This window comes from Plecotus auritus (assembly GCF_963455305.1).
Source record: "Plecotus auritus genome assembly, chromosome: 7".
Classification (NCBI taxonomy): Eukaryota; Metazoa; Chordata; class Mammalia; order Chiroptera; family Vespertilionidae; genus Plecotus; species Plecotus auritus.
In genome coordinates this window covers 160,917,308-160,930,531 of record NC_137774.1, presented here as the reverse complement: position 1 = coordinate 160,930,531, position 13,224 = coordinate 160,917,308, and the positions used below count along the sequence as shown (strand labels likewise).

The following is a 13,224-nucleotide window of genomic DNA, read 5'->3' as shown; positions in this document are numbered from 1 at the left end:
TCAGAGTGCCTCTTTTTTGCACAGCTGTTTCTCAAGTAACTTGAATAACTTTTGAAAAAATATTTTTGGAAAAAAAATAATCCCTCAATCAAGATACCTTTTCATTATGCAATTTCAGGTTTAATACACGAATAAGAAGTACCCTAAAAAAATTAGTGCCAAATATTTGTATGCTTTTCTATGAACGGTCAGCATGAGGGCATTTTAGTTGGGAGAGGGAGCCGAATGACAGCCTCTCTCACTCATGAATTTTAATTTACGCTCCTGTGGTTCATCCTGGTCTATCATGATGCATTATGTTCTCTTGATGACACATTTTCTCAGACTCTGCTCTGCCTGCTCCCAGACATTGGGCCAAAAAAGGAACTAAAGAATCCGACCACCTGTGACCCACGGCCTTACCTACTCCCGCCCTGGGTTCCCCAGCATGTGTAAAACCATCACAAGTAACGCTCCTAAGTAGTTTTTTGAACAGTCTTCTTCCTATAATTGCAGAAATTACCAGAAAATCCAGATGCTCATCAGAGGTTCAAGGCTTTAAATGCAAAGACATTCTGGCGGCAATACCGACTGATACACACGCTAGTCGTATAATTAAGTCCAATGGTGGTCGGTTAAGGGCAAAGCTACTTAGTGTACACCATTCACATGCTCTGCTGACATTTACTTCCTAACTTTCTGTGAATTGATAAGCCTCCTTCCTACTTCTTCTTCCAGTGTTTTACCAATCACAACTTCAGTCTTCTTTAGAGACTCCTCTTTTTGACTACTTCCCTGATCATGTCAACCCCGGGGAGCTCTCCTCTGGGGAACCTGTGTTCTCATTCCTTAAAGGATGACTCTTCAGTTGTATGCGGATGTCTTCTCTCCCAGCAACACGGTGAACTGAGGGCCATGCCCATGTCTTTATGTCTCTGTGTCCCCTGTGCTATGCTATGCCAGCTCCCACGCCTGGCTTGGGCCGGGTTCCCACAAGGAAAGTTGTCAGTGAAGCTACACTGAATCCTCAGAGCTGAGCAGGGACTGTTACTGGCTGGCTGAGTCATCGTGATCTCTGATGCTACTACGATATATAAAGCAGGGAGACGGGAGGAGGATATCAGTTTGTAGTAGAGAATAGAATATCTTTCTGGTTAAAAAAAAAAAAAATCAAAGCAGACTATATTATACTGCCAAGGGCTGCCCCTGCGCCATCTTCTTTAGAAAGTCTTCCTTGAGTGATTAAACGTATGGCATCCTTGTGCCACTGACTGAGCTCCTACCATGTGCAGTGTGTAGAACAAACAAGTAACTCTACATTCTCCACTGGGGAACTGCAGAGAAATCCACAGGCAATGACATATTACAACAGGGCCAAAAATGGGATGAGGTGAAATGACAGAGGAGGGGCTTCACCCAGTTTTGGGGTGAGCTTTTGGGATGGGATACCCGAAGATTGTCAGAAAGGATTCCTGTCAAAATCTACATCTAAGTTGGTAACTGAAGAATGAGTTGGATAAATTAGGAGGGGGAGCAGAATTCTAGGTAGAGACCCATAAACCTGTGAGGACACACCGCGAGGTGACCCCCAATGAGTTACTTTGTTTTACTCTGAGCAGTGTGGGTGGAACCTGTGACTTCCTCTAGCCCACAGAATATGGCAAAGGTGATGGGAAGTCATTTCTGTGAATATGTCCCCTTATATAAGACTCCATTTTAGGAGGGTTGGGGAAGGGGTCATGTGGTCAAGAACTTGGGGAGGGAGGTGTCTAGAAGCAGAGAGCAGCCGTAGGTGGCAGCCAGAAAGCAAGAGGGAACCTCACTCCCCCAACTGCAGGAAGTGGACTCTGGCACCACGTGATGTATTGTAGAATTGTATACTGAAACCTGTATAATCCAGAGGCAAAGGCAGCCCTGGAAGGAATTGACTGCGGCCTGGAGAACCTGAGGGGAGCTTCCAGTACCGTGCCTGGACCCCTGACCCACAGGTACTGAGATAATTCATGTTTGCAGCCATCTGTTTCACAGCAATAGGTCACTAATACAATACTTCTGCACACCATCTCTACCCTATTAGATGCTTGGACCTTAAATCCCTGGCCAGTCAAAATAACTCAAGAGCAGAAGAGAATGTCCATTATATACTTTCCCTTGCTGAGTGGCCCTGAGGTGATGCCCAAATACCTGTTATTGCTCCCACATTGGTCAATGTTATGTCTGTGTCCCCACCAGCATCTTATGCTAAAGCCCTAAGGCTCAAAGTGATGGTATTTGGAGGTAGGACCTTGGAGAAGTAATTAAGTTCAGGAGGGTGAGGCCCCATGATGGATTAGTGCCTTTATAAGAAAAGGAAGAGAAGGGAGGTGAGGGGAGGCAGAAGAAGGGAAAAGGGAGATAAATGGTGATGGAAGGAGACTTGACTTGGGGTGGTAAACACACAATACAATATACAGATGATGTATTGTAGAACTGTATACTGAAACCTGTATAATTTTATTAACCAACTAGAGGCCTGATACACGAAATTCATGCAAGGGGGTCGGCCCTTGCAGCCCCGGCTTCGTCCAGAAGGTCGTTCAGCTGTCCAGTCTAATTAGCATATTACGCTTTTATTATTTTAGATGTCACCCCAATAAATTCAATTGGGAAAACAAAAGAGAGACCAGAACTCACTCTGCCACCCTCCCCGCCATGCGAGAACCTAGCAAGAAGGCAGGCATCGTCCTAACTGGTTTGGCTCAGTGGATAGGTTTGGCTCAGTGGATAGAGCGTCGGCCTGCAGACTGAAAGGTCCCAGGTTCGATTCCAGTCAAGAGCATGTACCTTGGTTGCAGGCACATCCCCAGTAGGGGGTGTGCAGGAGGCAGCTGATTGATGTTTCTCTCTTATTGATGTTTCTAACTCTCTATCCTTCTCCCTTCCTCTCTGTAAAAAAAATCAATAAAATACATTAAAAAAAAAAAAATAGAAGGCAGGCATCTTCTCAGACATGGGGCTGCCCAGCACATCCCAGGCACCGAGCTGCCCAGCAGCAAAAGTTTTCTGGCTGCCTGAGAGAATACAAACACAGAAACACTTGGGGCCAATGTTTCAAGGTGTGCCCTAAGAAAAGCAGAATCCCTGAAAAGTCAAGGACTTCTAATAAATACTGTTTGGAAGACAAAAATTAAGTTGGGCATGATCCCAACCATATCTTTCCAACACAAAAAACAAGAGGCCAGCAGGACCATAGGACACAGAGCTTGGGTCTCAGGGGGGCGGGGGATAGGTGGAGGCGGGGGGGGGGGGGGGCTGTTCCTTCCCTGTGGCTTTACCTTGGTCTTCCCCAGCTGCCACTCGCTGTGGGAGGAGTCGTAGAGCTGCAGCAAGGCCGTGCACTTCCCTCTGATGTCCTCGGGCACAGCCACGTTCTGCATCAGCACTTTATACCTGCAACGTAAAGGGGCCAGTGTCACCTTTTACTGCACCCCCTCTCTTCCCAATCCCTTTGAAAAGAAAGTGGATTGATTCCGCTCCGTCTTGCCTCTTGTAAAAGTCCTGAAAGGGTCTCCGGACGGCATATCCTGCCTTGCGGATCCTCACCGTCTCCAGCATCCCCGAGTACCGCAGCTGGTTTAGCACAACTGCCTGGTCAAACTGGTCTGGCATCTAAAACATGCGGAAGGTGAGAGACAAAGTTAACAAGGCCACCCCACCACTGTGATACACACCCACACCCACCCACCCACTGAACCTACACCAAAACCAACCAACCAACCAAACAAACAAACAAAAAACAACAACCTTCAGAAAGGGACCCATCTCTTTGCTTCAACAACCATCACCTCCTGTCAATCCTGCCCATCCAGGAGCCCACTTACTCCTACTCTTGGATTTTTTTTGAAGCAAGTCCCAGATATCACACTGCCTCACTTGTAAACATATCATTATCATTTTCTCATATCACAACAACATTATCATACCTTAAAAGATACCAATGATTCCTTGATATTAATAACCATGTTTCAATTTCTAATTATTTTACAAATATCATAAATGTACCACCATATTTAATTCTATATTTTCCAAAGAATCCAAAGTGTCATACAAATATCATTTTACTTACTTTTTAAACTTCAATTTCAAAGCATTTAAAGACATTTTTAGCTAATAAATACAGTGACCCAGTGAGGAGGAGGGAAGGAATGGGGGTGGAGAAAAGAGATAAAAAAGAACTTTAATTGTCTCAATTTCCAGTCAAATACCCCATTTATGGAGAGCTCCATACCATGATGACTAAACAACTGAATCCCAGGACATGCAAATTAAAGACAGAGGAAATCAAACCAAGACTTAACATTCTGAAATGTATTCTCTTATCCATTCAGTTGCCAAACAAACTGGCATTGCTCACAGGACAATAAAGTCTTTCAGAGTAAAGCCCAAAAGTAGGCCACTTCCCATTCACAGCTCTGTGGGCAGTGATTCGCTTTTTAATTCCAATACGCATTCCCTTTCATTAATCTGAAGTTTGTTATCATACACAACTGTGTATAAAATGGCTGAAAAATAGTGCCATGGGCTAGAAGTACATTGATTAAAAGTGTAAAACATGGAAAGTGGCTCACATTTGAGAACCATAGAAACGTAGTCGGTCATTAACACAAAATTAGGCTGAAAGCAATGTAATTCTGTACGTGTTCCAAACTAGCAACACATAAACTTAAAGAATGCTGTGCCAATCTCCCTTCCAGCTCTTGACGGAATAGCTGTCATCCTCTCCAGCAGGCTGACTTATACTTAATTTCTTCTGCAAACACTAGTCAAATTGTCTTAACTCAGCAGTATTCTCCCCGGGGATAGCCAACAAGTTAGGGCAAACATCCCAAGAATTGTGCCTTAGAGGTTTCTAGTCTTGATTATTTCAAATATCCTTAGAAAAGTGAAAAAACATAAAAGTGAGAAAACAAAATTACCCTTGGTTACTGTTCTTCCTTACTATTTGAATTAACAACGGAGAGAGGCAGCTGCCCTGAAGATATGTGGTTAAAATGCTTGCTACATTTATTTGGTAACATAATTTGACCAGCAGCAAAGACTAGTATAGCGCTAATATAAGACAAACCCCGAATAAAGCATCAGACTTAGACAACTTTGTTAAAGTCATAACCAGAGAAACCTCCTAACTTAGCATGTAATCATTTGATGCTCCAAAACTTTTTAAATGAAGAATCTCCTTCAAACTTTCACCATTCCTGACCCATACCGTTTCCCTTGCTTCTTTTCTTCCAATCTCTAACAAAGTCCACACAATTCCTTAGTTTGGCACTAGTTATCAAAACATTCTAAACTGTATAGCTAAAGGGATGCCCCATCCAAAAAGTGCAGCTGCACTTACCATCATCCCGTGTCTCCGAGGAACATTCCACTCTGTTTGGCTCTGGGGCCAAAATTCATATGGAAAACAACGGCCACGCTGACCTTTTCGCCACAGCTAAAGACACTGAACAATAATGAACACCATTCCTGTGCTTTAAAAAGTGCTCGGTTGTCATGACAACCCCTTCCATTCTCGGGCTAATTAGTGTGGTGTGGTTGTAGGATTTCATATGGCCCAGGGAGGGGCTGGAGGGGAGGTTAGAGAGCCACTAAGAGTGGCCACTCCTTCCAGGCGCCCACTGCGATTGTGTTTCTGCGCTTTCACAGAAAGGAAACCAGGGGAAGGGGGGGTCTATAGGCAGAGTGTTGCCAGGGGCAACCCACGCTGCCATCGTGCGGGGGCTAACCCTGTATTTCCACTGGTGGTTCTCTCTAGAGTTCCCACTTTCTCTTCTGATAAATTTAGTGTTCAGAGATGACCCAGCTGGAGACGGGACAAGCCACAAACTTAAAGGCACGATGCCCTTTAAAACTTCAGAGTGCTCCCCAGTCTTCGCTGGTAAGTCCCTGTCCAGAGCTGAGCTGGCTCCCACAAAGACCGCCTGCAGGTACTAACAGTGAAGTTTTGATGGCGATAATTAGGGTGAATTTTGGAAATAACAGCCATAAGCCAGGGCAATTATAGTCACAGGAGTCTGGTCTTAATCCATTTACTGGATACGAAATTAATAAACACCTCTGCATGCAAAGGTCCATGATTCATGCTTGTGGGGGTGGGGGGGTGGGATTAAAGAAAAGGTGGAGGGTAGATTTTTTTTTCTTTAATCAACACCCCCCACCAGAATGGTACATTTGTCGTGTAACTGATAAACCTACATCGTTCTCACCTTAGCTAAGTCCATAGTTTACATTACAGTCTAGGTTTGGGCGACTGTAACATGACATAGAGCCACCGTTAGGGTTTCATTCAGAGTGGTTTCACTGCCCTAAAAACTCGCCATGCTCTGCCTATTCATCTCTACCCTCCAACTGCTACTAGCCACTAATCCTTTTACTGTCTCCATAGCTTTATAAATCCTCACCTAAGGATATGTTTATTGATTTTAGAGAGAGAGAAAGGGAGAAAGAAGAATGAGGGAGAGAGGAGGGGAAGTGAGGGAGGGAGGAGAAAGGAAGATGAAGAGAGGGAGGGGAGAGAGAGAGAGAGAGAGAGAGAGAGAGAGAGAGAGAGAGAGAGAGAGAGAGAGAGAGAGAAGGAGAGAGAGAAAGAGAAAGAGAAAGAGAAAGAGAAAGAGAAAGAGAAAGAGAAAGAGAAAGAGAAAGAGAAAGAGAAAGAGAAAGAGAAAGAGAAAGAGAGAGACACATCAATTGGTTGACTCCCACCAAGTGCTCGACTGAAGACCTAACCTACAACCCAGGTATGTGCTCTGACTGGGGATCGAACTCACAACCTTTCTGGTGTAGGGGACCATGCTCCCACCAACTGAGCCACTGGCCAGGGATCCATAGTGGGGTTTTTTTAGACTTAATTTCTTTTACAGATTTAGATTTCCCATAACCCCCTGCCTCTATACACTGCACAACCTCAGAGGGGCAGAATTTTGTTTCCAAGGACCCTGAATTTAGGATGGTGATGGGCATACCAACCATCACTACTTATATAGTAGAAAGCCCAATACAAAACATAGTAAAGATTAGAATGAACTTCCTTGGGAATATAGGAGAGGAAATACTAAGGAGAGGAAAAAACCCAAGTCCGACCCAGAGTTTGAGCTCTTACAAGTACTATTCAGTGCTTGAGCGATGGGCCATTCCCCACAGAGAACACAGCTCGAACAAGCGCTAAGAGCCAGGAAAAGAACCTGGCCTGTCCCGCAGTCCGTCTGAGAGTGAGCATGGGAGGTGGAGAGGGGCCTGGGCTGATGGTGCACAAGGCTCAGCCTCCATGGCCATGGTTTTCAAGGTAAGGGCTTGGAGCAGGGGATGAACATGGTCCGACTACGCTGCAGAAGGACCCTCTTACTGGCAACAGCACAACTGGAAACTGGGACATTTGATATCATGTACATCATGAAATGTTACCCAGCCATTAAAAAACAAAAAAAACAGTCCTGGCCGGTGTGGCTCAGTTGGTTGGACATCGTCCCATGCACCAAAAAGTCACTGGTTTAACTCCCGGTCAGGGCACATGCCCGAGTTCTGGGCTTGATCCCTGGTAGGGGCATGCAAGAAGCAGCCAATCAATGTTTCACTCTCATCATCATTGATGTTTCTCTCTCTCTCCTTTTCCCTCCCTCTCTGAAAGCAATAAAAATAAAATAAATAAATAAGGAATCAAGCACTGATACATGCTACAACATGGATGAGCCTTGAGGACATTACACTAAGTCAGTGGTCGGCAAACTGCGGCTCGCGAGCTACATGCGGCTCACGAGCCGCAGTGTGCCGCTCTGTTGACGAATGAGTTTGCTGACCACTGGGATAGGGGCTTAATCACAAGGAACAACAACAGCCTGTAATCATTGGAATCGAGAGTCTAGGTCAGTGGTCGGCAAACTCATTCGTCAAAAGAGCTGCAGTTTGCCGACCACTGCACTAAGTGAAAGAAGCCAGCTATAAAAGGCTACATAGTATCTCATTTCATTCATATAAAATGTCCAGAATAGGAAACCTACAGACAGAAGGTAGAGTGGTGGATGCTGAGGGCTGGCGAAAGGGATGGGGACAGAGAGGAGGGAATAGCTGGAAAGACGGGGGTTTCTTTTTGAGGTGATGCTGTTCCAAAAGTCACTGTGGTGATGGTTGTATGTACCTGTGCACCACTGAATTATACACTTTAAAGGGCTCAATTGCATGGTAGGTGAATTATATCTCAATAAAGCCGCTCCTTTATTTGTTGTGGTTGTGTGTGTATTGCCTTAATTTTTGAATGACTTTGTTTTTTTTTTACAAGACCGTATTCTAAAAGGCAGGGAGACATGGAAGGATTTAGAATGGACAAGAAGAGATGGGTGCAGGACCAAGTCTGCGTCCTGGAGACAGGATTAAGTATATTTAGTTTCAGGTAATTTAACTCTCCAAAAAAAAAAAAAGTTAGAAAAACCTTTCCTCCCCTACAACCTGAAAAAAGTAAGATTCCAGAATGCCTAGACAAAACAAATAGAGCATGCTAAGCCCTCCACAAAACTCAATTACGGGCAAGCCCTACCTTCTGCAGCTTAAAATCTAAATAAAGGGCCACGGGACAGGGGAGTGATTTACAGCGAAAGGACAGAGAGGAATTCATGTATGCATTAATGAATCTGATTACCCTGCACATTACCTCGCCTTCCATAATTTCATAAACACAGCATAAAGGAAACAGAAGGTGTGGCAGCAAGCTTGGAAATCATCACCTGTCTACAGTGTGGGGACATTCAAGCTGTGCTTATTTAATTAAGAAAATAGAGTGAGTTTATCACCTTTGGACCCTGAGGTTCGAATGCTTTTCGCTACTTGAGAGATCTCACAGAAACCAACCAAGGACGGGGGGAGAGGAGTGGGGTAGGAACCCAGCCTGCCACTCAGAGGCCAGAGGGGTTTGGTGGGGGCCAGCCAGGGCTTTAGGGAGAAGGTATTTTTCTCTAAAATGATGGTAAAAGTCACACATGCTGATGAGGCACTGTATCTGCAAGTCATGGAGCCAGGTGATGGCAGGGAAGTCAGCACTAGGGGTGAGGGGGGAGACCCTCTGTCTCCTGGGAGAATAATACATACCATTTGTCACTCTGAGAGAGGACAAGCTAGACAAGGGCATGGGACAGGCACATAACGGATTCTTACTGCACTCTGCCATCATCCATCGTTAGGCAATATCACTTAACCTGGATCAATGAGATTCAATTTTTTACAAATTTGGTCTTGGTGGGGGTGGGGAACCTCTCTAGAATGACATGCTTTGTTTGACCATAAATTTGTAAACTGACAGCCCTCTATGTCACTGTAATTTACTTAGGCCCTACCTTGTGCCAAAGGAAGTAAGGCAAGATGAACTGAAAATACAGTGATAAAAAAGGGAAAAGAGTAGAAAATGCACTGTGCTCCCCCTTCTGCCTTGGCTGACAGGACGCGCAAAGTTAAATTTCATTCTCTTAATAACTGTCATTAACCAGGTATTTTATATTGCCTTCCTTTTTGAATGACTTCATAGATGTTAATCAACAGATGTCTCAATTCCTTTAAGAAGCATATATTTTAAAGTCCAAAATAGCCATAAAAATATAATGTTAAGAACATCAATGCATTTTTAAAAGAAGATTTCTATTATTCACCTTTCAAAGACCTGCTGTTGATTTTACACACAGAATTTCGAATTCTTGTTTAATAGCCTTGCAGGAATCAAGGCCTCTTTGGTTTATGCCTGTGAGGTACGGTACCAACAGCCATCCTTCACTTCATATACCACTTGGCCACAGAAACCCTAACAGGGCTGGCTGTGTGGGGAATATTATTCCACTTTGTAGATGCGGACATTGGGACTGAGCGAGGCTCAATGACCTGTACAAACCAGTTTTAATATTTGTTTAAATCAAACAATTAGGAAAGTAAGTCTCAAAGAGCTTTGTACTCCTGAAAACATGTAAATCAAATGCGTACACATCACACCTATTTTCCTACTGATGTTATAAAATTGGAGGCATATTTCCAAAGGATACAACTCTCAAAGGAATGAGTTGGAAACTTCTTTAGGGGAAAAATTATGCTGGAAACTAGAATACTTTATTGTGATCAGTAAATACTGCAGAGTAGGGAGGGGACAGACATTGCAACAAGCTTGATACGGATTCAACATTTTAGGTATAATCTGTTTGCATTACCATTAGGGGATCTACCTCTACCCCAATTCAACTTCAAATACAAACAAGCAAAAAAAAAACCAAAAAACCCTTACCTTTGATAACCCTTCATCAGCTTTAAAAAGTCAAAGATTCCAGAAGTTGATCATGTTACACAAGCAAAGTATCATTCCCAGCCCTATACTGATTGAGAAAGTCTTACCAATTAACAACAAAACAAAACAAAAAACTAATTAAAGAAGATGTAAGGCCTCTCAATCTTTATTTGCTCTCTCTGCTCCATCAAACTCCCAAAAAGCAGTGAATACATGTTGGATAAGAAATGTATCAGGCTTTGAACAGTTTTCAAAAGCATAGTTACTAAAAACGATACGATTTTCCTGACCTTGAACAGGCAGCAAACAAAAGCCAACAGAACTGGCGAGGAAGGTTCCTCGTACTTACAGCAGCCGTTCCTCTCCTGGGCTATGAGAACTGGACACAGTCCTTGCCATCTTGCTAATTCTCGCATTTTGGTGGCAGAGGCAGAAACGAATTTTCCCTGGAGAAAGGGCAATGCCCTCCCAGGTGAGAAGCCGGGAGCAACATGGTTACATGACTGGCAAAAGCCGTGAGTCAGTCCTGAAGTTACTCACTCCCCAAGCACAGCCTTCCCACCACCCCTGCCAGCCAACAGTTATACCCTGAGCGGGAAACGCCAGCTCTGTTACAGCTAAAGCTGGTGTGCTCACCTCTGAGCCACACAAACCCCACTACTTAATGGGAAAGGAAAAATCTGAACAGAAAGTCTATGCAGGTACACATACCCAAGAACGAAAACATCTGTCTAAGGCACAGCTGGTCCCACTACTTCTGTTCACAAACTCCCAGCACACCCAAATCAACACAAAGGCTTCAACTGCACTATAAAGGTCCCCCCCCCCGACTCCATTATGTTACCTCCCCAGTCAGTACACCCCTACACACACCCTACATTTGAGCCAGATTATAGATAACTGTTTCTGGACTGAAATCTTCACTTCCTGCCTTACCTCAGCTGAACCAGCCTTAGCCTCGCCACCTCAAATGTTCTCCCTTTGTCTTTCCCTGTTGAGTTTGATCAGTTTCTCAGATGTTCCTTCTTCAATAAACTGTTCCTGATGCAGCCAACAAGTAATGCTATCTGTGACCCCCTTTCCCTGGGTTCCCGGCACATGAGGTGGCCTTGACCAGGCTTTCTCTCATGTCACATATGTTTGCATATCCATGTGAACTCCCATTTGGATTATAAAGTCTTGCCCTGGCTGGTGTGACCCCGTTGGTTGGGCACTGAAGGGTTGCTGGTTCGATTCCTGATCAGGGCACATGCCCAGGTTACAGGTTTGATCCCCAGTCAGGGGTGTATGGGAAGCAACCAATCGATGTTTCTCCCTTTCTTTTCTTCTCCCTTCCTCTTTCTGTAAAAATCAATTTAAAAATCTCTTTTAAAAAATAGCACTACCTACACCTTGAACAGGAACTGTTTCCATTAACGTAGAATTAAGCACTCCACATGTATGATCTCACTTAATCCTTATAACCACGCTATGAATTCCATCAGACCACGCTGATCAAATTAAACGTGTGACAAAAGGCAAAGAGAGCAACCATTCAGGAAATGCCATTAGCTAACAGTTGCCCAGCACTTCACACCTTCTGAAGAACTTATACAAGACATCATGTGCTCATCTCTACCCCCCTGTGAGGTGCATGGGACACTAGTTCTTCCATTGAGTAGGTCCAAAGAATGTGAGCGACTGACGCCACATCCACAGTAGTTACCAACCCAGAGAAGCAACAGATACCCACTTCCAACATCAGAATCCCTACAGATTCTGTCAAAGCTTCCCTAAGATACTGATCAACAAGTCCAAAGTGACACCATGTGTGCAGCTGCTAGGATCATCTGTGGATGGTTGATCAAGTCGAAAGGCTTCTGTTCCGGTGCATGGATTGGCTTCTATATATGAACCTCCGTGGTGGTGGAAGCAGCAGCAGCAGCAGCACTTATACTACAGTAGCAACAGTCCTAGTAATGGTAGCCACAGCAGTCCTGGCAGCAGTCCCTGTGAAGGCTACCATGTACCTCCCGTGCTTACTATATGTCAGGCACTATGCTTGCTTTGCCATGCTGCTTTTATTTAATGTCAGCAACTCGGTATCAGGTAGGTATTATCATCACCCCATTTTACGGATGTATAACCTGAGGCACAGAGAGGTTAATTACCTGGTCTAGGGTCATAAAGCTTATGCTTATGCCCCGGCAGCAGGAGCGTGATTCCCAGCCCGCACACTGCTTGTCCCGCTGGGGCCACTCAGGAAAAGGGGGAGGGAGAGTTCCTGCGGTTCCCAAGCATTCACTCTTAACAATGGAGTTTGTTTCCTGGCGCACTTTTCCTGAATATTCTTGAATGAAATGCATCACAATAGCTAACCTGGTAGTGGACGTTAGGCCCAAACAGAAATCAACTTCTGTGAATTAAAACGCAAATAAGACAATACACTGAATTCATTTCGTTAGAGCAGAGGTTGGAGACTACAACTCCCAGCCCCATCAACTCTGCCACCTGTTTTTCTAAATAAAGTTTCCTTGGAACACAGCCATGCATTGTCTGTGACTGCTTTCACACCACAGTGGCAAAACCTACAATATTTACTATAAAAAAACTTGCAGGCCTGAATCAGAGAATGAAAGCCAGGCAAAAGAATGCATTCAAACAGTGCAAATGGAAATTACGTGCTAAAGGTAATTATACACCAGATTGGGGGGGGGGGGGGGAGCAAAAAAATAATGTAAGTTATTTCAATAATAATTTTGAAATTTACTATGTTGAAATGACAGCATTTGGGACATACCAGGCTATAATATATTTTTAAAACTAACTTCACAAAACTAATTCCTTTCTATACTTTCAAATGTGGCTACTGGAAGAATTTTAATTTCCTATCTGACTCATATTATTTTTCAAATGCTAAATTAGGCTGAGCCCCTGGTCTACCTGGACCAGTGAAAGAACAGCAAGCTTAAAGTTAT

General features: G+C 44.1%; 1 protein-coding gene across 6 annotated transcripts in view; it reads right to left on the bottom strand.

The window, feature by feature from the left end:
* MYO10 (myosin X) overlaps positions 1–13,224 on the bottom strand; it is a 96,138-nt gene that overhangs the window by 37,660 nt on the left and 45,254 nt on the right. For 4 of the 6 annotated variants that reach the window (XM_080679454.1, XM_080679458.1, XM_080679459.1 and 1 more), the window contains 2 exons: positions 3,503–3,627; positions 3,294–3,408 (listed from right to left, as the gene is read on the bottom strand). In XM_080679454.1, coding sequence (XP_080535580.1) covers positions 3,294–3,408; positions 3,503–3,627 — 240 coding nt within the window. Of the gene's footprint in view, positions 1–3,293; positions 3,409–3,502; positions 3,628–4,246; positions 4,353–5,356; positions 5,451–13,224 lie in introns of those variants that run through there. The other 2 variants (XM_080679457.1, XM_080679455.1) reach the window with 2 other exon arrangements.